This window comes from Diadema antillarum, unplaced genomic scaffold (genome assembly GCF_040938485.1).
Source record: "Diadema antillarum isolate AM-2024a unplaced genomic scaffold, OU_Dant_1.0 seq00000222_RagTag, whole genome shotgun sequence".
Classification (NCBI taxonomy): Eukaryota; Metazoa; Echinodermata; class Echinoidea; order Diadematoida; family Diadematidae; genus Diadema; species Diadema antillarum.
Window position 1 is genome coordinate 194,138 of NW_027271276.1, and position 26,356 is coordinate 220,493.

A 26,356-nucleotide genomic window follows, 5' to 3' on the forward strand; every position below is an offset into this window, starting at 1 on the left:
AATAGCATTTTTTGATAAAACATAGGTCTTCGTTTTATGTATACATATAATACTGTAATATAGGCGTATGTATGTATATATATATATATACTTATAATTATTAAAAAACACACACATATATGTATATATATATATTCTTATTCCTCTTCTGTTGGCGGTCAAACAGTTACATCTTTTGAGTTTATTCTTGTCGGGTGATTTTTTTTTTCAAGAAATGTATTCTCTCGTATCAACGTTTAAAATAATTATTGTCTCACGATCTTTTAGCCTAATTCGAATCGTTCGATCGTCTCTGCGTTTCGTGTATCTTATTTCACCTCATTAAGTCTATCAAGTATGGTTCGTTTTGTTTCGATATTAATAATGTGTGTTTCACGCACGCAAACGTCAATCAGCATACTTACGTAGGTTAACGTCACTGCAGTCTATGCCTTCGTAAGGAGTCTGGCATTGACATATGTATGTTAAGCCAGTGGATTCAAAACACGTCCCTCCATTAAGACAGGGGCGCGATGAGCAGGGGCTTGGCAGCGCTTAATAAAGAAAACAAACAGACAAACAAACAAAAACTCTGATATGAAATCGAGCAAAGGTCATCATACTCATTTGTGACTGTGGCCATCCTTTTGGAATTAATTTGATCAAGTCAAGAGTCAAAATTATTGACTTAAATAATATCTTGTTTTCTTCTTTACTTACAATTGCTTAGTCAAACACATGCATTATTTGGCAATACTGATGACTATTCAAAAATACGAAAGTTTCGTAACCCTGTATTTCCAATAGAATGTTTAGTTTTGACATTGTACTACTATGGTAAGTAACTTTGTTTCTCTTCTAATCATATTTCAATGTACTCATGTGTGTGCGTATGTGTGTGAGTGTGTGAATGGAATTAAATCATACGGGGTGCTATATAGTAATAAAAATAATGATTGAATCGGAACCTTGAAAACATTTTGGCACTGGGGAAGTATGGGAGGTGAGTGAAGAGGCTCTGGTGCAAATTAACTCCAGAAAAGGAAAGAAAATAAGATTATTTAATGGGTGCTGCATTCAGTGTAAGTATAGTAACACAACATCCCCTTACCTTCACAGTGGGTACCATTACCAGAGTAACCGTTGTCACACACGCAGAAATAAGATCCGAAGGTGTCTCGGCACAAGGCGTTTCGATGACAAGAATTCAGCGCAGCGTCCGCGCACTCGTTGATGTTTGAGCATGCGTCATCCTGCAGTGTAGTCCCAGACGGACACTCGCAGAAGTATTGGTCATGCGAGATTGAAACGCACGTGCTGATCTTTGGACAGTTGTTTGGATATCTGCATGGGTCGTATGCTGTAAAATTTCACACACATCAAATGCACGGGTGGTCAAAGATTTCGTCATGAACATTTTGTTTATTCAATCATGAAAAAGTCGCGTTAGTACTTTCTCATACAGATGACTAGAGTTTACTGGACGAGGTAGTTATGAAGGGAGTTTATGGTATTTAATTTTTAAATTGGGGTCTATTTTCCCCTCGTCTTAATTTCACCGTTTTTTAAATTTTAAATTTTACGAATAAAATATAAGCTAAATAAAGCTAAAAAAAACAACAACCGGAAATCACAGCGCCGTGTTCATTTGCATCTACAGAAAAAAAAAGGGTTAAGGAACCTCATTCTTGCAACGGGTGTTCCATTTCCTACATTCACTCCTTATAATGAATTTACCTTTACGTGATATTTTGGTAGAAATTGTAAGGATTATAGAGCATCAACATCTAAATTTTTTAAATCATTACACACTCTTAAATTGTAAGATTTGAATAAAATGCAAATATGTTCTTTTATGCAACGTTTCCATGCTAAAACTCTTTCACCTTATTTACAAAATGTTTTCTGAGAACTCTGATGTACATAGTTATTATACAAGATCGTCAAATCATTTTCATCGATGGCGTTTTTTAACCGATAAATCTAAATATTCGTTGCGTCATACTGGTCCCGTTTTATGGAATACGTTAGAACTGAGCAAATTCAATATACAGTTTGATAATATGTTCAAAAGGCAGTACAAGAAGTTATTGATTAGTAAGTATTGATTGGATTATATGTATTGATGTATTGGTCTTTCTTCTATTTGTATTATGGTGTTTAAAGGACAAGTTCACCTTCATAAACATAAGGATTGCTTAGAGAATGCAACAATGTTAGTAGAACACATCAGTGAAAGTTTGAGGAAAATTGGACAATCGATGCAAAAGTTATGAATTTTTAAAATTTTTGTGTTGGAACCGCTGGATGAGGAGACTACTACAGCTTGTGAGTCATATGCGTACAACAGTATAAAGAAAATATAAAGAAAATTCAACATATTTTCACTTTTTTCACATAATAAAAGAGCACTTGACTTGGCTCTTTCCAAAGGCAGGGGGAATAATATTATCCATTACATTTGTCGGTAACGAGTCGGGGGAATGTGAACTTTTTTCATAAGATGAAATTTTGTGAAATTCTCTTTATATTTTCCTTATATTGTTGTACGCATGTGACATCTAAGTTATTCACACACTGCAGTAGTCTTCTCATCCAGCGGTTACTGCACAAAAACTTCAAAAATTCATAACTTTTGAACGGATTGTCCGATTTTCCTCAAACTTTCAATGATGTGTTCTACTAATATTGCTACATTCATTCAATCCTTATGTTTATGAAGGTGAACTTGTCCTTTAATGTTTTTCTCTTTTTTGTTATGATTAATTTGATTTTTTTAAAGTAATTTTCAAATGATTATAACGCGGGGTGTGTGCAACATAACAAGCCTATTCTGGCTTTCTACGCGCATATCATTTTCCGATTAACCAAACACATAATGTTAATGAGTTTCTGTTTTCTATGTACCTGTAATATCTGTTTTCCCGATGTGTTTTTTTTTTCTTTTATCTTTATCATAATCTCACCTTGTTTTGTTGTCGTTTCCATTGTTTTTAAACTCATTTTTTGTACAATTTGCTCATATTCACATGTATTTTTGTATATTATACATTGATTCGGAAATAAAGATTGAATTGAATTGAATTGATTATAATATTGTTCTGCTGAGAGGAAAAAATGAATAAGAGCAAGATAGAATTGTCCTTACGAAATGAGCAGTTCTTGCCGCCCCATTCGTCGGTGCAAACACAGCCGTAGTTAGTTTGTCTATTTCTCGTACACGTCCCGTTGTTCAGACAAGGATTAGGGTTGCACCAATCTGGGATGTGTGCAGTAGCACAAAAGGTACAAGTAAATACAGTCATGCTCTGCTATCTCAGGACATGACGTCTCGTAATATATGCGCTTGACCGAAAAATGTAATGTGTAAATAAATGTCCCTGTAAAATCCTTGTCAAAGAAAAGAACGGGAGAGAATGGAAGAAATCGGATAACATTTTGTATGGTTCAAGGCTGACCAAGAGTTGAAAAAAAAAAGAAAATAAGTACATACAATGTATATCAAAGACAAATATATTAGCTGGAAACATATTTCGATAACATACAGATACATTCTCAGATGAGCCTTGAAGAATTTAAAAAAAAAAGTGAAGTGCACTGCTTTAGTTGACCAGGGTGGTTGTTCCAAACGTCGAGACGGTAATGTCTGACTGGTTTCTGAGCTAAAACTGCACAATTTGTTTGTTTTTCGTTCTCTTGAAATAGTGTCAGGAATCTTCTCTGAAGTAAACCTTACCTATCTCGCAGCGATATCCGTAATATCCTGGCTGGCATAGGCAGATGTAAGGTCTGTCCCCAGACAACATGGATGAGCAGTTTCCTCCCGAAAGACACGGATTGGCGTTGATCTCACAATATCCTGTGATGGCATATAATACAAGTATTGACGCGATTCCCCAAGTCATTTCGAACACAAGATATCTGAAATAACCATATCTGAGCATCATGCGTGTGAGTGTGTGCTTGAGGCCAGTGGTGGTGGTGTTGGTTGTTGTTGTTGATGTGTGTGTGTGTGTGTGTGTGTGTGTGTGTGTGTGGGTGGTGTGTGCGTGTTTGTGTGTGTCGGTGCGCGCGCGCGCTCTGTTTCTTCGACGAAATTATGTTTTCTCACAATCGCAGAAAATGTTTTCTCCGTCAATATTTTTTCTTAAAAGATCGCTGACTGTTTTCACCCTTTCATCAAATGGAAAGATTATTTCACTGTTCACAACACCGTAAACATTTAAATTGGCATGGGTACACTGCTAGACTGCAAAAAATAGGGTGTTAAATATGAAACATCGAGCGGGTTTTAAATTTCCGGTGTTCATTTATGGTGTAAGATTAACATCTCCTGGTGTCACTTCAAAATATGATTTTTTTTTTTAATAGGTACATTTGGAGTTATTTCATGTTCTTCTTGTGCATTTTGAATTTCTACGGGACGAACAAGAACTCCCCGTTAAAGACCTCATTTTGGGAAAAAATCGAGAACACATTTACACCACAGTAACACCAGTGGGGTCTTCTATTCACACCGGGCGGGTGTTATACCATTAGAAATACATTGTAGCAACAGTGTAAATGCCAAACATGTAATGTCAAATCAACACCATGTAGTGTTATTGTTGAATCAATACCGGCGCAGTGTCAAAGATATCACCAGCTACAGTGTCAAATTAACACCACAAGGAGCCAGGTAAAACTTTTCAACATCATCACACTATATACTTTCTACACCTGTCTGTGTGGTCCTCTATTGACGCTGGTTTGTGTTATATCTATTATCTGTGGTGTTAAATCTAACACCGATTTTCAGCAGTGTATATCTCTTTCGATTGTAATAACACAGGTTGAAATCCGCCCACCCAAAGTACTCTACGCCTGCTTAGAGAAAATGACTTCATCCTATACAATTTCAAGTTTTCCATAACAAAACACACCTTAATTCGGCACCTACACATCAACAATGGAGCGATTAATTCCACATTGCTTTGTTCGCATACCTTGCTAGTAGTAGATATAATTCACCGTCTGTGATCTGTGATTTATTACCATGAGGTTTTCGCTTTTCTCTTTCTTTTCTTTTCTTTTTTTTTTTTTTGTATACAGCATGACTTCACTTCATCCAGACTGGTTATTCGTACCGATAGTAACTGGAAAGCTGCAGTTGGCTACGTTGCCAGCCGGGTCGATGGCCGTGTAAGTCACCACGGACCGTCCGATCGGGAACGTGTCACCTGACTGGTGGGTTGATGTCAAGGTAACAAATCCGGAGTTATCCGAGGTGGTTGGTTCTCGCCATGTGGCCGTTGAAGAAATGTTTTCCACACCAAGCGGACAACCCTCGATCACTGGTGCATGAATATCTACAATTGCAATGACATGTTAATTATTTTAAGGAGATTACTAGTGTTGTTTTTGGACAATTCTCCTAGGGTCGTGTCCATCCTGGTGTAAGTGCTACATTTCCTAAATTAAAGAAAAAAGTAATATCTACAGATCACATACTAGAAAGAGATACTGGTCAGATAAATATTGCATAATGTGAATAAAGAAGGATCCCTGCTATTAGTCCGGCAATGAATTCCGTTATTACAGCCTACGCTATTACTGTAGCTGTGAATAGATTCTCCATCAATAGCAATGTCCTATGACGAATATGCAGGCTCTTTTGATGAAACACAGCCATGTGCACGAGAAGTAGTGTGTCAATTGACTGACACAAGATAATATTGGGTCATCCCACGAGACCGACACCCACGAGTAATACAGCCCATGATCGTTTCGACGTTACAAACAGGTCCATGTGTCATACAGCTCACGAGTCTTTCAGCCCATGAGTTCGACACTAGGCAAATAAAGACCATGATTTCCACACTATAGGTAAAAACAGCCCATGAGTTCGACAGATACAACACGAGTCTTAATGAGTCGGTCTCGTGGCCTTGTTCGTTGTGTTGTTAGCGTATTGTCGAATTCATGGGCTGAACTCGTGAGCTGTATAACTCGTGGGCTGTATGACTCGTGGGTGTCGGCCTCGCAAAGTGCACCCGATAATACAATATCTGAATCCGAGGCTTATAGCTTATAATAAAAAAAACAAGAATAATTCTATTGTCTTTATAAAATGCAACTGAATGTCAACTGTATATCTTGATGACTGTTACAGCTATACAATGGTAAGACCCATATCTATATCCCTATAAGCTGTAGGGCCTACTCAAGGTATAAACCAAATATGCTTCTGCTCATTTTCCTGCAAGTAAGAATGTAGACCACAGTCTGACGGTTCTCACATTATATTAAAAAGAAATGTGCTGTTCTTATCTTATGTGGTTTTGTTTTTCAATGAAAATGTCACCAACGTTTTGTACAACCGTAAATCTTCCTGCATGTACTAATGAAAGTCTACGGACACAATTCTATGTACTCCTATATAATCTGGTTTGGATGCACGACTAAAGTAAGTACCTACGGGAAGGCAATAACTTTCAGAACGTAGACAAAATGAAAGAAACTTGCCACTGTCACAGCGCTCTCCGTGGGACCCTGGTTTACATGAGCACATGTACGGTCTGTTCCCAGACAACATGGAGGAACAATTTCCAAAGAGACATGGGTTGGTGTTGATCTCGCAATATCCTGTAATGATGATTAAAGAAGGAAAACATTGATGTGGACGTCATTTCTGAGAAAAGTTATTTCTTACCTCATTATTTTCCTTTGGTTTTCGTTGAGGGAACATTATATTTTTTCTTTTTTTTTCATAATTATGAAGTATTCCATTGATTCTTTTTTTGTAATCAATATTTGGATCTCACTATACCTCCTAAAATCAAATAGACTTGGATATGGCATTGTTTTATTTGGGATGTGATAACAGAGATTGTAAGACTTTACAAGATTATGAGATAACAACAGGGTGAAAGCACTCCTATTGAAATTGAATCATACTTGTTATACCCCAGTAAGAAGATCTTTTCTTGTAAACCACCAATTATTACGTGAAATCGTTCAGCTATCGATACCCTTAGGATATTCATATTATAAAACTATAACGATCGCGTAAAATACTTCTTCCATTTTGTTTCGTAGGTACTTCGGTTGTCAGCACGGTGTTTGTGTTTATGTATATGTGTGTTGTAATTTTTTCTTTTACTTCTAAAGAGAATCTGAATTGTTACCTCCGCCAAGGGAGGAGGTTATATGTTTTCGTTACCGTTGGTTTGTTCGTTCGTTCGTTCGTTTGTCTGTGCGCAAAATAACTCAAAAAGTATTGAACGGATTGGAATGAAACTTGCAGGAAAGGTTGAGAATGACACAAGTACCAAACGATTAACTTTTGGTAATGATCCAAGAATTTTGGGGGAATTTATGAAGGATTTTTGATATTTTGGCAGGTAGGGTCAATGAACTTGGGAGTTCAGGCTGGGTGTATTGAGGTTTGCATGCGCGCACTAAAGTGCGTGCACTAGTTACTGCTAGGGTGAGGCGCGCCGCGCATCTGAGGGTTTATGACGTAACAAAGGCTTCTATATTGGGTATCTCGGGCAATAATATTTTCCAGTGGTTGGAAATCACTGATCTCCATATGGAAGAGCAAGATTATCGATGGAAAGTAACTGCTTGGCGGAGGTCTGCGCTCTCGGAGTGCTTTTCTAGTTATTTACTGCAACATGTCTTCACTTTAGTCAGACTGCCTGTTCTTACCAATAATAACTGTAAATGTGCAATTGGCTACGTTGCCGGCTAGGTCAAATGCCATGTAAGTCACCGTGGACCGTCCGATCGGGAACGTATCACCTGGCTGGTGGGTTGATGTCAAGCTTTGGACTCCAGAGTTATCCGAGGCCGTTGGTTCTGGCCAAGAGGCCGTTGAATAAATGCTTTCCACCACAAGCGGACAGCCGTGCAACACTGGATCCTCAATATCTGCATGAGGGATTTTGATTATTATTCAGGATCTTTGTAAACTTGTCGGATTTGTAATGCCCCTTTCGAACGAAGCAGATCAATGAGCAACTTGAGAAGAGGAACAGAACACAATCGGGCGTACATGAAATACCTAATATAAGTCTTTCCGAAGTAGCTGTAGCACTACAGAGACATGAATTGGCCAATATTAACTTTATTTTCTTCTAGCATCAAAAAGAAAGGGGGGCATACATTCTTGCCATTTTGCCTCTCCTGCAACTGCAGAATATAATTATTATCACTAGTTCGTTTAACTCCTCATTATCGCGATGACATGGAAGAAAACATTCCGAGAAATGCGATATGACATACTTTGTTGTACATGCAAGATATTGTCCTACAGGATTTTTAAATAGACACTGCATTCGAACATGATAATCTATGAAGAATTTGTTCGCAAAAACCGATAAGTCCATTTTTGAAGATTTTGAAGTACGGTCTCTGTCATAAAGTACAAATTAATACATTTTAAATGATATATTGGTCACTACATATAAAGGTACATTCTTTCAAAAGAAACAAAAATGTTCTTATTATTCTCTTTATTTTTCTTGACCTTTAATCGCAAATATCTCCACTTGGCAGATATGGACTTGTCGGTTTTTGCCAACAAGCTCTTCATACTATAACCTACGATACATAGATCGCGGCAAGGGCTTCTAAACAATATAAACACATCCATTTATCTGTAATATTCCTGAAATAAGCTCTTGTCGATAAGAGTTTGATAAAGAGAATATATGGCAGCTCTTCGTTTGCAAAGAAAACTGTTCTTTTTTCTTGATTTTAAAAGGTTAATCTTTTCCAAGTGCAAAGATACAGCCACAAGCGGATCTAGAGGGGGGGGGGGTTGCAACCCCCCCCCCCCCCCCCCCCAAAAAAAAAAAAAAAATCCGGGGACCATTTTTGTAATCTTTTTTGTTTTAAACTTGTAATTTTATTTTCTTTCTATTTATGTATTTATTTTATTTATTATTATTATTATTTTTTTTTTTGGGGGGGGGAAGGGGTGGGCGAACAAATGTCACGGAGTCCCTTGCCTTGCCCCCCCCCCCCCCCATCAGCTTTTTTGAGGACCGTCACGGGCCACCGCCGAAGTGACAAGCTAGGCCAGCGTTGCCATGTGGGGATTCTCATCCCAAAAATCCCCAAATAAAAAAAAAAATGGGAATTTTTGAAGTCTTTGGGGATGAAAAATAAATATTTGGGTATGAAAATAATATTGAGTTTTATGTAAAACGAATTTGGGGATTTTCTGTCAAAATTTGGCAACTTTGGGGATTTTTGAAGTGTCGTTTGGGTGGGGATTTTGTGAAGATTTGACCTGGCAACGCTGAGCTGTGCTGCTCATTTCCTGGATTACTTGTTCAAGTTGCTCACTTTTTTTATCAGTCTGAGTGACAAGCATTATGGAACCTGCAAATAGGGCAAAGAGGTTGCGGCAATCCAGTCTCGCATCTTTCTTTACTGGAAGGTATGTTTGAATCATGCAAAACAGTTGGCATATGACAGGGTAAATTAACATACATGGGGGTGTTACGGACGTGTTGTACAAGGCTGACAGTGCTTATTCCAAGGTCCCCAATTCTTTGTATCTGTGTTGTCAACTGGCTTTACATTGCAGGAAAATGCAACTTAATTTTAGAAATTTTCATGGGGGGTTAATTTGGCAATGACCTCTATACCAAAAATAGTGGTGTTTTAGATGCAAGAAAACGCCATTTTCACACACAGATTTTCAAAAATTCTCCCTATTCCTAATTCTCCTAATTCCCCTCCCCCCTTTATAAAAATCTAGATCCGCCCCTGACAGCTTCTTTTTCGGGTGCTCGTAACGAGACCGACACCCACGAGTCATACAGCTCACAAGTCATACAGCCCACCAGTCATACAGCTCACAACTCATACAGCCCATCAGTTCGACACTAAGCCAACAAGGCCCACGAGACCGACACATTACACGCCGTGTTGTATCTGTCGAACTCGTGGGCTGTTTTCACTTAGTGTCGGTCTCATGGGCTTTATTTGCCTAGTGTCGAACTCATGGGCTGTATGACTCGTGAGCTGTATGACTCATGAACCTGTTTTCAATGTCGAACTCGTGGGTTGTATGACTCCTGGGTGTCGGTCTCATGGGATGACCCCTCTTTTTCAGTTGGGATACCCTTTCTTTCAAGTATTATGACATCACATTATTTTTCCATTGCAAACATTACCCGGGCAATATTTCTTACCACGTGTACAATTTTCTCCTTCCCAACCACTACCGCAGATACAGGTAAAGCCATCCGCAGTCTCTTGTCTTATTAGACAGCGGCCATTATTTTGGCATGGATTTGGCTGACATAGATCTACATTAGTGAGGAAAATAAAAGTACAAGGAGACGAGACAGAAATAAATATAGACGATACAAGTAGAACAAAATATAACTGAAGACTCTCCAACAACTGAAAGTCGGGAGTAATTGGTAATTTGTGTGGTGATCACTGTAGAGGTGTATGATGGATGTGACATACTTTTGAGTTTATCTATTTCCTAGAAAGTATTATACGAGGCCATGATTTGCCACTGTTTTGGAAATATAACGATAATGAAATAAATTTCTTATGTCAAGGGATGAAAAGGCTTCCATCATCTTGTGGGACATATTTTCTCCTCTCCAAATCGAAGCCTATCATCATACCATAGTCTTCACGTATCTACGATAGTGCTTGTATGCACATTTGATGTAAAATGATGTCCAAGGTAAGATAACAACTTTTTGAAATGTGGCTTACACATAAACCAATAAAACAGAAAACAGCTTGCCTATTTCACAGCGATTTCCGCGGTACCCTGGTTGACATGAGCAGATGAACCACGCTCTGTCCACAGACGCGATGGATGAACAATTTCCTCCTGAGAAACATTGGTTGCCGTTGATCTCACAGTATCCTTTGACGGTGAGCAATGGGGACAAAATAACAGTCATAATGCGGAAGTCATCTCTGAGACAGCATGCTTGAAATTACAATAGGATTGATGGTCATTGCTTTGGCTGTTATTGTCTTTTTTGAATATCCTTCATTTTTTTTTTCGATTCTGCGTTTGTAGGAAAGGAATCTCCGATCGCTGTATACCCCTTCCAATTTATTTTCATTTCATTTCATTTATTGAGTTTCCACACAAATTATACAGTGTTTTATTTGCAACATCAATTCATGACAATGTAAAGTGACATATAAATTATAAGTTAAGAATATAAAGACTATGATAGCATATACGTGACACAAAATCAACTGCATTCAATCTCAAGTATATTACATTCATGACGGATGACTGAAATTCAACTATTCAAGAGAGATATGAGTTTATTTCATCTCACAAAATCCCATATAGAACGGAGCAGGTATGGGTATGTCTTTCGGGTGTGACAGGGCAGGTGAGAAATATTTCTAGTCATAGTACCATGCTTCCCACGTAAGTGACTCTATCATTCCCAAACACAGTTTATTAGATTGTAAATGTATCAGCTATCAAGCTATCAAGGCTATGGCGTATATACTAGCTCAAACGGTCCTTCAAGTCCTTCCTTGGTGTCTACACCACTCGTGTAACAAATCATGGTTTATACTTGATTCGTCGATATTTTGTTACATCTATAAAGAGTCTAAATTTTGGTTGACTGCAACACACGTCAATTTAACCAGACTATATATTTATTCGTACCGATAATAACTAGAAAGCTACAGTTGGCTACGTTGCCAGCCAGGTCGATGGCAGTGTAAGTCACCGTGGTCCGTCCGATCGGGAATGTATCACCTGACTGGTGGGTTGATGTCAAGGTAACATGTCCGGAGTTATCCGAGGCGGTTGGTTCTGGCCATGTAGCCGTTGAAGAAATGTTTCGCACGTCACGGGAACAGCCTCCGATCACTGGTACCTCAATATCTGTATCATCCGTATCAATTTAAGAATCATTCTAAAGTTACAGTACATATAAAATTAGAACAAAGCGTCGGATATGATTTTACTTCAAACTGATTTAGCGACTTTGAAACAGGAGGTCAAATGTAAATTAAAACCCATGAAATGCAAATTATGAGACATACCAATAGAGCTCTGACACTGAATATACTAAAGAAAGTTCAATTGGAAGTACAGAAGGGTCAGGGTTGTAGTTGACGAAACGTATTCCACATGAAGGGGACAAGCCTCAACCACTGGTACGTCGATATTTCACAAGTCCTACTCTTCATGATATTTCAGAATTGTGCTATGTCTAATTAGGATTGATAGATTACAGTGTTGCAAAGATCCACATCCGCTTTTTATTTCGTACAGTATCAGGGCAATTACCCCCCCCCCCGAACTGTCTTCCCCCTCCCCCCCCCCCCCCCCCCCAGCTGAATACTGGTTAGTGATATGGTTACAGTAAGGACTAGGATTAGGGTTAGGTTTAGGGTTGGGAGTTTCGGTTAAGGTTAGGATTAGGTTCAGGATTAAGATTAGGGTTAGGGTCAGGGGAAGGGTCGGGGTAATTGCACAGGGGTTAATTCCCCTAAACACTTGTATTTTCCCTATGACTGAAGCAGGTCAAGAAACACTCTGAAGTAGTCAGAAATACAGTAGGGAACCCTACATGAAATACAGAATACAAGAATAAGAAAATAGCTTTCAGAAATAAGTGGTGTACGTAAACGAAACGAGAATCAGCTTGCCTATTTAGCAACGATCTCCGCTGAACCCATTCTGACAGGTTAAAGAAAAAGTCCGAAAAAAACCGTTATTTGTTGAACTCATAATGAGAGAAGGAAAAAGAGCACACGAAGATTAAATCTCTGTTTGCAGAGAATAAAACCGTGAATTCCCTGTGTGTTTTTTTTTTTCGTATGAATTACCTTTTCCAAGTCCAAAGTACAGCTTTTCTATCGAAAGATGGATCACCGTGTGCTTAAAATTCATGAAACCTCACTTCACTTTTGTAACTGGTGGTCCTTCTTACCATGTGTGCAGTTTTCTCCTTCCCAACCACTACTGCAGATACACGTGAAACCATTCACAGTCTCTCCTCGAAGACAGAGGCCGTTATTTTGGCATGGATTTGGCTGACATAGATCTACATTAGTTAAGAGAGTTTAGCATGTATTACAATAACGAGACAAATTTAAAGAAATAAGATAGAAGTAGAACCGAATATGTTTGAAGACATATCGTGTCAACTTAAAGTCAGCAATATTGTTTTTTTTTCTGTGGTGATTAGTGTGAAAGAGTATGATAGAACAATGCGACAAAGTTTTGTATCATTTCTTAACGTTTATCCATTTACCAGCAAACATTGTTAGGCCGTGAACTGTCCTTGTTTTGGAAAGATATGTCAAATTCTCTCCTGAATATATAAAAATGTCACTATCACCTTATAGGGTATATCTTTCTTTTTTCTGTCCAAAAGTCTTTACGTCTTCAAAATATATTGTTTGTATTGATGCAAACTCAAAGAGATAATGACAGCAATGCTGGACAGACAAACTTGGAGTGCCATTGTGCATCGAGAACACCACTCGAATTAAGCAAGATTCAAATGTACTTGTACAAGCAGCAAAGTCGGACCTCCCTGGTCCAAGGTAGGTTAACAACTTTTAGAAATACCAAACGAAAAACAGCTTGCCTGTTTGACAGCGATCTCCTTGGTACCCAGGATGACACGAGCAGATGTAATGTCTGTTCCCAGACAATATGGATGAACAATTTCCTCTCGACAGACATAGGTTGTCGTTGAATTCACAAATTCCTTTGACGATAATCAATATTGACAAACAATGATGAGGAAGTTATTACTGAGAAAGCATGTTTGAAATTTCTATAGGGTCGAGCGTCACTGCTTTAGTTGTAATAACCTTTTTTCAAATGTCTTTCATATCGTTTTAGATTTTTTCCTTCGATTATTCTTTTTGGGTAAAGGATATCCGATTGTTGACAGTAGATTATTATTATCATTATCATTTTTATTATTACCATCATTATCATTATTATTATTATTATCATTCATTGCTATTTTGGCTACTTCTCATTAAAGTTTCGGTGGTAATTTATTGCAATGTGTCTTGAATTTGATGAGACTAGTTATTCGTACCGATAACAACTGAAAAGTTGCAGTTGGCGACGTTGCCAGCTGGGTCGACGGCCGTGTAAGTCACCGTGGTCTGTCCGATCGGGAACGTATCACCTGGCTGGTGGGTTGATGTCAGGGTAACATGTCCGGAGTTATCCGAGGCGGTCGGTTCTGTCCAAGTGGCCGTTGAAGAAGTGCTTATCACTCTAGACAGCAGACAACCCTCAATCACTGGTATCGTAATATCTACAGAAAGCAACAACAACAAAAAAGTGTTTCAAAAAATATGAAATTCAATATAAAGCTACAATAGATTTTCAAATTTCATCAAAGCGTTGAATTGTCATTCTTCAGAAAGAATATCATGAATTTGAATAATTACGCAGTACCCGCTGCATGCTATAAGGATTAGAACCAACACATGCTGTCGGGCGAAAGCTCAGTGGTCTACTAGAGATGACGCTTTTCAGGAGATCTGGAGGTCTTAGGTTCGAATCCTGCTCGAGTACGTAAGCCCATTTTTTTTTTTTTTTTGTTATCATGGCTACTTCTAAAACACTGATCAGTTGAGTGCTTATTTACGTCGATTTAGGGCAATTTGTCAATCAGCTGCAATCGATAAACCTACACATAAAACATTTAAACTAAACGTTGTATACCAAACACGTTTTCCGAAGAAAAAAACATGGCTGTGCGTTTTAAAGAAGTAGAAAAAAAGACACACGCAGCACCATTGACTACTAGTTAATTGAAGTGTAGGTGTGTGTATTGACCGATTCGGGTTCGTTGAGGGCAGCAGACATTTCATGGCACTGGGCGCAGCCATAGTAGGTGTCTGAGCCGACCACCCCCCCCCCCCCTGCTCTCCCCCACCCCCGGGCAACATGTTTATCACGCACTTGTAACAAAGGTTCGCGCACTAAGCAAGCATTCGCGCACTCAGTACGACACGCCCATTGGCTAAAGCAGTTTTTCATTCTGCGCGCGTGCTAATGTAGGGAGAGGGGTGGGGAATGGGAAGGGGGGGGGGGGTCGGCTAAGACACCCACTATGGCTGCGCCCATGCCAAAAATACACATAGCGCGTCACAGAATCGGTCAATAGGAGAGAGTAAATGCTAATGCGCATATTTTAGGTGTAATATATGCGCTTGACCGAAAGATGCAATGTGCAAATAAATGTCCCTGTAAAATCCTTGTCAAAGAAAAGAACGGGAGAGAATGGAAGGAATCGGATTGAAGTAAACCTTACCTATCTCGCAGCGATCTCCGTAATATCCTGGCTGGCATAGGCATATGAATGGTCTGTCCCCAGACAACATGGATGAGCAGTTTCCTCCCGAGAGACACGGATTGGCGTTGATCTCACAATATCCTGTGATGGCATATACCCAAGTCATTTCTAACACAAGATATCTGAAATAACCATATCTGAGCATCATGCGTGTGAGTGTGTGCTTGAGGCCAGTGGTGGTGTTGGTTGTTGTTTTTGTTGTTGTTGTTGTTGTTGTTGTGTGTGTGTGTGTGTGTGTTTGTGTGTGTCGGTGCGCACGCGCGCTTTGTTTCTTCGACGAAATTATGTTTTCTCACAATCGCAGAAAATGTTTTCTCCGGCCGGTCTGGGCCCCGTCTTATAAAGCCTTCAAATCAATCACAAGTCCCCAAATCAATCCCAACTTGCATTGCAGCTCACAAGAAACTTGTGATTGATTTCTATCACAAGTCTTTATAAGACAGGCCCCTGCACTAGCCATTATTTTGATGCCAGAACTTTTTTGTAAAGAGCGCCATCTATCAAAACTTCCGGTGTATCCACAGAACTCTAGTTCTGTGGTTACATCATTATTTTATACTGTGGCTGATCGCCGCCTGCCGGTCAGCGCATGATCTCACAGCAGCTGTGCGCACAGCCGAGAGAACACACACAAGCAGTGCATAATGGTGGGGTACCGAGAGCCCAGCCCGGCCCGCCCGGCGCGGCCTCGATCTTTCGGCCGATCGCGAGGGAACGGGTTACTTGTCGCGAGAGAGATCCACGACAATCCACTCACTCAGCCCAATGACCTACTCGCTATACACCAGCGCAGCTCGCATCTCCTCCCACTGGATCCAGCATTTACCAAGTTGTATCCGCGACATAATCGCAGATTGAAGTTCGACACAACGATCAGAATAAACGATCTGAGTGTTGAAGACAGTGTTTGAAAGCACTGAACAGATCGCGAAGTGATAAGTGACAACGTATAATGGTACGTACCATGGTACTATGGTATACGTGGTATACATATACGTATACACTGGACTGCGCAAGAAAGTATACAAATATACTTGGCCTTGAGAGTTTCTTGTTAAAACTATGGGCAGAGGTGACTCCAAACTAGTACTATTCACTGAGGGGCGCAGCCCCGAAGTGAATAGTACTAGTTTGGAGTCACCGAGGCCCATAGTTTTAACAAGAAACTCGAAACTAGGCAAAGTATATTTGTTTTATATTTTGGATCAAAAATTTGAATAAAAAGTGAAAATCATTATATAGGCTTAGCCGCACACTGCGGCGGCAGCGCAGCGCCTGCAACACGCAACAGTGCGAGAGATCGGAAATTGAAAAACGTAGTAGCCGTGGCACCGCCAGAGTTGCCCGTCGCATGTATCCAAGCGCTCGTATGGCCGCTGCAAACCTGAACACTAGAATTCGGGACCGGACGCGGACGGGTACACTTGATTGTAAAAAAAGGTGATTGTGACATCATTTTGCAAATAGTATACTATTTGCAAAATGTCGTCATAAAAGTGACGTCATTTTGCAAATAGTACTTCATGGAGTGTCAAACACACCAACACTCTAAAATAGTTCAAAATACCTATAATCACGTGAAGCTCTTTTAACCAATCAATGGAAGACAAATTTTTGATCCAAAATATAATATACAAATATACCAGGCCTGTGAGGCTCTGGTTGAGACTATGCGCATGAGGTGACTTCAGTAGCACTATTTTCTGAGGGGCGCAGCCCCGAAGAAAATAGTGCTACTGAAGTCACCGAAGGCACATAGTTTCAACCGGTGCCTTGAAAAAATGGCCTGGTATATTTGTTTTATATCCCTCCCAATGAATTTAAGAGTATTCGACTGCTGGTATTCTGTAATTTACCCCCTTTTTTAGGGCATCTTGCTTTACTCTATTCAAGAAGATTGACAACTCATTCACGCTCGGGAAAGTAGTTCAGCAGGAGGGCAGCGCGTACGCGTACTATGAAGAGACAACTGCGCGCTCAGCCGCTAACGTGTACTCGGTGCATTGCTGTACAACGTCCTATACCTACTGGTAAACATGCGCAAACTGCAAACTCACTACGCGCTTCATACATGCAATACGCCTACTAGTATCCGATCTGTCAACAAGTACGTTGGTGCGGTGATGTGCGTGCTCGAGCTGATCAACGATGTGACTGTGAGCTGCAGTTGATTGTGTTTTCTGTCGTCTTTCTAGCTGTCTGTACATGAATATGGACTATAATTTCCTGTTAAAAATGTAAATTTGGGTAGCATTCAGTAACAGCGAGTCTAAGGTTAGATTTGGCACTAGAAAACCATAGCAGTTAAAGCATCGAGTGCCACTGTAAATTCGTGTTCTAACGTAAACAGTTAACATTAGACTCTAACTCGTTTAGACACTCTAAAAAATAATTATTAGGATGAGATTGATTATTAAACAGGTAGAACTAACGTTAGGTTTAACTAGATCTAACTTGCGCTAACGTTAGAAATCATGGCATAAGCAGGCATTACTGCAGTTTGTCAACATCTTTTGGGTGGGTCGCTCGAGTTTAGTGAACTGCGAGACCAACTTTCAAACGGCGAAGCATGAACTCCCCAAAATTAGACAGTCCTACACTGGGATATAGGCATAGACACTACCTCAAATCTAGCATACCGTAGTTAGGGGATCATACTTTCTCATACATTACACCAAATCCTTTGAACGATCTTCTATTGGCATATATCTCTACGAGTCACGACATGCATCTTCAAAACCAGGGCCAAATGAGGCCTAACCAACGTACGTTAGATATTAGAACAGATCTAGGCCTACGGTACGTCGAAGTTGCTTATTGTTGTTTTCTAATTATAGATCGACGATATCGCCTACTCTGTTGTAACGTAATACAATGCCATGATCACCTTTTTAGGTAGAATGAGGAGGGCTTTATAAGAGTCTCTCTGAGTCTCTCTAACGATACACGTATTGAGTGTATGCGTGCCTTGTGGTTCTCGCGAAGTGAAGGCGCCGCGATACCCATTCATTTGTACATGAAATCTCTCGCGAAGCGAAGGTGCTGCGATACCCATTCATTTACACGTGAAATATTTCGCGTCGCGACGCGAAGCAAAAAAGGCGCGAAAATCACCAGCGTGGTATAGTTTTTACCATTTTCCCTAGGGAGAATAGTCATACGCGTATTTGTATGGTAGAATTATGTTTTGTTGTTTACAGTGCTCTCGACCAATCAGAGGACGAGAAGCAATTTGTGAGGGATATAATGCGGGATATTCTTGCGGTCGGCTACACGTCACTTCCGGTCGACTGGAGTGAAAACAAACAGCTTGCAAGCGCTAAGCCTGCATATTAAATGCGCATACTGCATGCTGTGCATGTGCGACGCGTATAATTTATGTGCAACTCTACGCAGCTCAGACATGGGGACTGTTTTTCATTATTCATTTTGTCTCATTTGTGCCATCATTCATGAGATACATGCATCATGTCTTGCCAGCAATATTCTAAAAATCTGGATCCTGTCGATCGATCGGTCCCGGTATTTTGCCAAGTTTAAAGGCGGCCGGACTGGACCTGTGCCCGAAATAGCGGCAGGACTCTGGATCAACGACCCGACAAAATGGCCAGATGTGCAGTAGAACCTCTTTGAGTAGGCCCTACCCCGATATCTACGCTTACTTAGTACCTCATAGAAACTTCAGGTAGGTCTAACGTTAGTACTGTAGTACTTAGGGTAGGGTCTAATTTAGAGTAGGCCTAGGGCCTAATCCTGCCGCCCGCACAGCTACATTACCAGCTTGCGCTATAGCGCTATGCTCGCGGGGCGCCCCGGCAGAAAACACGTACAGCGTTCACTCCAGGCTCACGCGAGTGGTTTGTTTTCACTCCAACGCTATCCATGACCCCGTGACACGCAAAATTATCGGATGTCCGACCATGAGAATACAGTAGATCGAAGCGAGCCGCTGCGCTGCTAGGCCATCCCCTACGTTTACGGGAACCAGGGGTGGTATTCTGTAAGGATCCTAGGACAGCTCTCGCTCCTAAATACGCGATTGGTATTCTGTAACACCGCGCGTAGGAGGAGAAATAGGATAGTGACGTCAGGGATCCTTATTTCTCTCCCAGCTTAGGATAGGGGCGTAACTTGATATGTTAATTAGATATAATTAGATGTTAATGAGATCTTAAGATAAGTGGTATTCTGTAAGCACAGGTAGGATCAAGTTTAGGAGCAAAAATAAGGATAGCTCTAGGCAATCTTTCTCTGGCGCTTTATGCCGGGCTATTGCGTATATAGGCCATACTGACGACCCACCCCGTCTCTTATTTTGTATGTTCATGAGCAAGAAAATAAATACATGAATCGTATAACAGAGTTATCTGTTCCTCTCATAATGAGGATTCTAAAACTGCAGTCTATAATATTCGAAACAATTGTATTCTTTATCTAGCCGGTATGTGTTTATTTGTTTATTGTTCGCCATTTTCAATTCAATTCACACTTCATTTATGCGGCACAAAATAAATAAAAAGTACATTATGTACACAATAACAACAAAAGATATTATTATGATTATAATTAATATTGTAATAATGATAATAATTATTATCATTATTAATATTATCATTGTTATTATTATTATCATTATTATCATTATTATTATTGACATTATTGTTGTTATCATTATTATTATGCTCAACGTCTACCCGAACGTCATGCGGACGCAGTGCAAGTAGCCTACCTTCGCCGCCCACATTACGTGACCCTCGAAGTCGTTGCTATGAAGATCTAGTAACCAAAGAAAAAGAAACGTACGCAGTGTGCTTCTAAGTCGCATGAAGAATAAAGTAGAGGCGGCGGAACGTTTTTAAAAGCGTGGGGGCCTACTTCCGGGTTTCATGAGCTAACAAGAAAAAAAAAAGTCCTCAGCTCCTCTCACCCTTTCCATTTCTGGGTTTCTTCAGCTGACAAGCGAATAAAAAAAAAGAAAAAAGGTCTACATTGGAAAAACATAACCTTACCGCGATCCGCACACTTCAAGATCTTTATCTATTTCCATTTAGTGGCACTTACGTACTTCCGGGTTAAAAAAAAAAACTGTGGGGGCCCAAAGTGATGACACCTTATATATTTTCTTTGTATGGTGCACAAAAAGTGTGGGGGGCTGAGCCCCCACGGCCCCCACGGTTCCGCCGACCATATAAAGTACTAGTAACGCAACGATCCATACGCTCACATTATTGTTAAGACGTACGTAGTGTGTGACGCAACCCGGTGACCTAACAGTCCATGTGCATGGGTTAACATTCTTTTTTTTCAAAATGTAGTGAACTTACGTGTTTATACGGTTACAGCTCGTTATTCCGAAGGTTCGTTATTCCGAAGGCTCTTCCAGTCCGAAGATTCGTTATTCCGAAGGTTCGTTATTCCGAATTTCATTTTCGAATTAACAAAACTTCGGAATAACGAACCTTCGAAATTACGCCACAAATGTTCGGATTAATGAACCCTTTTTCATTTTCGGATTAACGAACCCTTTTCCATTTTCGGATTAACGGACATCTAGGTATGGAGAATTTGTGTGTTTTGGATTAACGAACCTTCGGAATAACGAACCTTCGGAATAACGAACAGCACCCGTATACAAGGATATCATGGAGCTATAGTTAGCTCCATGTTTATATCTTTGTCTAATCTATCAGTAATCTCCTTTATTTATCCTGTTATCATTGCCCTGCATGTAAGTCTATAAAGGTAGGGGAGAGCTAGCGGGGTGAATTAAGTGGGACAAAAATTGTGATTTGATGAAGTTTCTCGAATTACTTTCTGATATTTAGAATGGGGTACACATGTATCGGACCAAAAGACTTTTTAAAAGCGGGGTTCCCACTATCGTGCGATCCATTGCGAACGCCACGATTGGACATTCGTAACTGATCGTGGAACATTAATTGTTGAACTCGTCTGAAATTTCACGTTTGGATACGAGGTTATGCGAGTCAATACATGTTGGTACGCTTGGATGCGATATGGTCACGATTGGTCTATTTCAAGCGATACGATCTGTCACGATCTGGCCTGCCGTTCAAATACGATCCGACAGGATTGTCCTGATTGCGTTCACGATTGGTACCGATCTAACATGACCATTACGATCAGGATCCCCGATCTGGTACGTGCAGCAACGTACTGATACGTTCCAATACGAATACCGCGAACCAATACGGGCTGCTGAGATAAGATACGATATCTTTTACGATCGGGATCAGAAGCGACCCCCATTTAAGGCGCGATTGGACCCGAATGGGAATATTATAGTCCGGCTGACGATGGATTTCATTGTTTCCCTTAAATTATGCAGAGTGATTAGGCCTATTAATTTTATCCACAACCATTGATGATTTTATGGCATAAGGCTTGGCAGGTTGACGATGATGACAACGTAACCTTTGCAGTATTGCTAATGACGATTATGTTATCAGAGAGAAAGCAGCACCCAGGCCAGCCATAACCTCAGATATTCCCTCGTCTAATATTAAACGTAAAGAAATAAATAGATTATTAAAGCGACATGCTCACCCTCACCCTCACAACAACAACAAAATGAAATAACGAACCCAAATACTTGCCCCTCTTCCCCAGAAAAAAAAAACCCAGCAAGACAAAATGACCTTTCTCTCCAATACATGAAGAAAATAATTATATGATGAAATGGAAGCTAAGAAAGAGGATGGGATCATTTTGAATGTTATGTAACATAGTATTATGTGTTATATACGCTCGATATAAGAAAGTTGGCCGATTGCTTATGTGTTCGATTTCATATTCGCAAAGTGTATGTATCATATGCCTTTTTATTTCAAAATGTCGTTATCTCATGAGTTATTAAAAGTTTGGTTTATTCGGCTTGATTTAATAGTGTTTTACTTAACAATGTTTAACATAACTGATACACACACATAACAGAAAAGTGACTCCCTAATCAAAATGATGTCATTTTTTAACAAAAAAGGAGGTTTTACGCAAAATTATTTCGCAGGGGTATATTGCTAATACCAGTGATCTTCATTGTCATAATCATACGAGTGATCTCACATCCACGACAATGGTCACTTTTACATTTGCAGTAATAATGAGAGTTGAAAATAACCATTTTTCTCTAAAATTATGTTCTACCAAACATACAAAAAAAAAGACATTGAAAAGTGTCAAAATAGATGTAAAGGGGTCAAACGATGGCTGATGAAACAACAACTCTTCATTACTATGTACAATACACAAACAGCAGGATACTGCACCCCCCCCCCAAAAAAAAAAAAATCTGTAATATACTTTTAAAAATTGACCATTTGCCTTTGATATGTACCCATTCAAACACGATTCATTAAATTATTCTCATCTTTGTACTGACGTTAGTCAATACGTGCGTGCAGACATACAATTGCCATTTTATTTTTGCTCATTTTTTGTTTTCGTTACAAAAGTTATCCCATATCCTGTTTTGTGTGTCTGTATAATGGTAATAGCAACTCATTAATGAAACCATCATTAACATAATGTATGAAAACATCTAAAAATCTGTAATACAACTTTCACTTTATGAAATCATTTTAAAAAATTATTTTGATAATGCACCTTAAAAATTAAGACAATTAAACCCCACACCGTCCTACAATTTACCGTTTGGAAATAATAATCTAAAGATGTAGACTACCACCTATCAGAATAAAAAATAAATCAATTTATGAGTAAAATAAGGGCAAATGGGCAAAAAATAATTATAAGCGGAAGTGAAGTGAAAAAGTCGATCCCGATCAACACGATTAAGAAGCACGATTAGAAGAGATTTGCTGCGTTTGGATACGATCCTAGACGATCTGATGCGATGATCACGATCAAAAACTAATCGTGTTAATCGTAGAAAATTTTTGAACCGTCCAAAATTTTCCTACGATTAACGCGATTGCCACGATTGACCTTAAGATCTGATACAATCTGATAAGACCATCACGCTTGCAGCACGATTAAGACCACGATTTCAATCGTGGCGCCAATCGTGATAGTGGGAACCCCGCTTCTGATGCTAGCCATATAAGGGGTTGCTACGCTATATTCCTAGAAGTCTCATATTTGTGTTATCATTGATTTTTTCTTTTCCTGGGAGAAGTGGAACATTGGTTTGGTTCAAGTGGGACAAACAGTAACTATAAGCAAGACATTATTATTACAAGCATATTGATCATAGAATAATGTGAGCGCATGTGTGTGTGTGTGTCTGTGTGTGCATCTATTATTATTATTATTCTTTATATTTAAGAAAATCTTATATATTTTATAATAACTTTGAATCAAGGGCGAAGTTTGGCATGCAGTGATGATATCCCAGTTTACCCCAACATCTTCCAAAAGTTCAAAATTTGAGCTAATTTCTGCAAAAACTTTAAATGCAAATTAATGGAATTCGTAAGGTCACATTTATTATGGTGGGCTACTAGTAAGTGCGTGCTAAAGCTTTGATAATCAAAATTGTATTCTTACCTGTAAAATTAGACTGGCAATACATTTTAACTCCTCGCATCGCGCACAGTAGAGCTGCGTGAAGCGCATGTTTGAGCAATGTAGTTGGGCGCGGCGCGCATTGCGTAAAATTAGCCAGATGATCGGCTTATAGATACAGCGCCGGGCGTGTCCTGTCTTTCCTCATTAATATTCATTATTCATAAATGACTGTCCTAGGATAGGCTTAGGACAGGCTTACAGAATACCGATTTTGCCTGTCCTAAGGGTATCCTATTTTCTGTCCTACGCGCGCTCCTAGGATCGAAATAAGGATCGCGCTTACAGAATACCACCCCTGGTGATCTGTGTGTTAGGTCTATGGGGATATCAGAATTCAGTATGGAACGGGTTAATTGCTGCACGCCGCTCGGCATTATGGGAGAAATGCTGGGCACCACAGAGAAAAATGAGCCTTATGATGGCGCTAGACATGTTTCTTTCCAGTGCAGACCCACTTTAAAAGATCGCTGACTGTTTTCACCCTTTCATCAAATGGAGAGATTATTTCACTGTTATATCTCACAATACCGTAAACATTTAAATTGGCATGGGTACACTGCCAGACTGCAAAAAGTAGGGTGTTAGATATGAAACATCGAGCGGGTTTTAAATTTCCGGTGTTCATTTATGGCGTAAGATTAACATCTCCTGGTGTCACTTCAAAATATGAACTCTTTTTTTGTGATAGGTAGTTATTTCCTGTTTTTCTTGTGCATTTTGAATTTCAACAGGACGAACAAGAACTCCCCGTTAAAGACCTCATTTTGGGGAAAAATCGAGAACACATTTACAGCACAGTTACACCAGTGGGGTCTTCTATTTACACCGGGTGGGTGGGTGTAATACCATTAGAAATAGCACCAGTGTAAATGCCAAACATGTAATGTCAAATCAACACCTATAGCGTTATTGTTGAATTAATACCGGCGCAGTGTCAAAACCATCACAAGCTACTATACAAATGATGCACAGGATAGAGTGCGTTAGTGGAGGCGTAGCGCACTCGAGGGTATTTACAATTGTGAAACATGCACGAGGCGAAACCGAGTGCATGTTGCACTACATTGTAAATACCCGAGAGTGAGCTGCATCTCCACTAACGCCACGAAATAATCCTGTGCATCACTTGTTTTATAAAATGGGTCGAAAAACTAACAGCATTTTTCACGTACCTAATATATGGGTCAATACCAGTCAGCTACATGTAGCGCTCGCTCGAGAGAGTCGAGTCACCCAAGCACGTTGCACTCGGAAATCCCGCACATGTACTGTACGTATAAGAGTATGGTAGGTGTTCAACCCACCGACCGGGTCCATAACGACTGACCGCGCATTATAATGGCATTGCGCGTACAGAAAGAAAATGTACGCATGGGACTACGCGCAACGGTGTTCGATTATTTACTTGGCTACGCTACCGAGTAAAATGTGGCGAAAACAACTAAGTATTCCCTCTAAATTACCGAAATTTAGCAAAATCGAATAAGGTTTATCGTGTAACTACATATATTATAACTAGGCCTACCTTTGCTGACTCGTTGTTAGATGTAGAGTATCCTTCCGTAATAAATTTGACGATTTTGACCGCAAAATTGTCACCGCCGCTTGTACGATCGAGCACACACGTTACACATACACATGACATAAACATTTTGTCGCCCGCTACGACCGTACGAGTTGATGCAGAAACGAGAAATGAATGTGAAAAAACAAACCGACTCATCTAATCTATTTCAATTACGATGAAAAGTTTCCTTATGAAAATCAATTCAAATTCATCAAACAGTCCTTCAAAAGTAATATCGAAGGATTCAAAATATATTCAAATATTATTGGGAAAAAAATGACGGCTAGAAAAAAACAGCGGCCTGTCGAAAAAACGCATTTAAGTGCCCTTTATACGTATTGTCAGGGTGGTCGGTGGAAATGAGCAGGGCAACTGAGTGCGGAAAAAATGACACCCCACGCGTTCGAAGCCGCCATCTAAGAGCGCGTACCTCAGATCGCATTTTCAGTGCGCGCTTGTGAATCCGGAGTATTTTCTCCACACGTGAGTAAAATTTCAGGCCAATTGTGAGATTTTTCACGTTTCTATCGATAGAAAAACGTTAGGTGTCCGGTATTATGGACACCCAACCATACTGTATACGTAGGCCACATAATATGTTACGCACACAAGAAAGGCCGGCCGGCAGCCCGAACTAGAAGTTGTTTACAGGATTGACAGCGCGTATAGCAGCGCGCGACGCACTTGTAACAACTGATTGAGTGCGCACTGGTACTGCAGTCAGTGGCGTATCTTGGGGGGGGGGGGGGGGGGGCAAGGGGGGCACGTGCCCCGGGCGCCACTCCTTGGGGGCGCCAAAAACGAAAAAAAAAAACGAAAAAAAAAACCAAGAAGAAAAAGAAAAAAAAGAAAAAAGGGGAAGAAAAGGAAGAAGAAGAAGAAGAAGAAGAAAAAAAAAAAAAAAACCCTCGCCCGGACGGGG

At 39.9% G+C, this 26,356-nt stretch overlaps 1 protein-coding gene across 1 annotated transcript; it reads right to left on the minus strand.

The window, feature by feature from the left end:
• Positions 1-208: 208 nt before the first annotated feature.
• Positions 209-15,426, minus strand: LOC139729177 (uncharacterized). Its single transcript, XM_071640108.1, has 10 exons — positions 15,279-15,426; positions 14,049-14,273; positions 10,745-10,870; positions 7,672-7,893; positions 6,484-6,603; positions 5,106-5,327; positions 3,716-3,838; positions 3,128-3,238; positions 1,091-1,339; positions 209-533 (listed from the first exon to the last, which is right to left on the minus strand). Exons 1-10 carry the CDS (start codon positions 15,424-15,426, stop codon positions 388-390), a joined length of 1,692 nt encoding a protein of 563 aa, XP_071496209.1. The 3' UTR covers positions 209-387.
• Between the last annotated feature and the right edge of the window lie 10,930 nt (positions 15,427-26,356).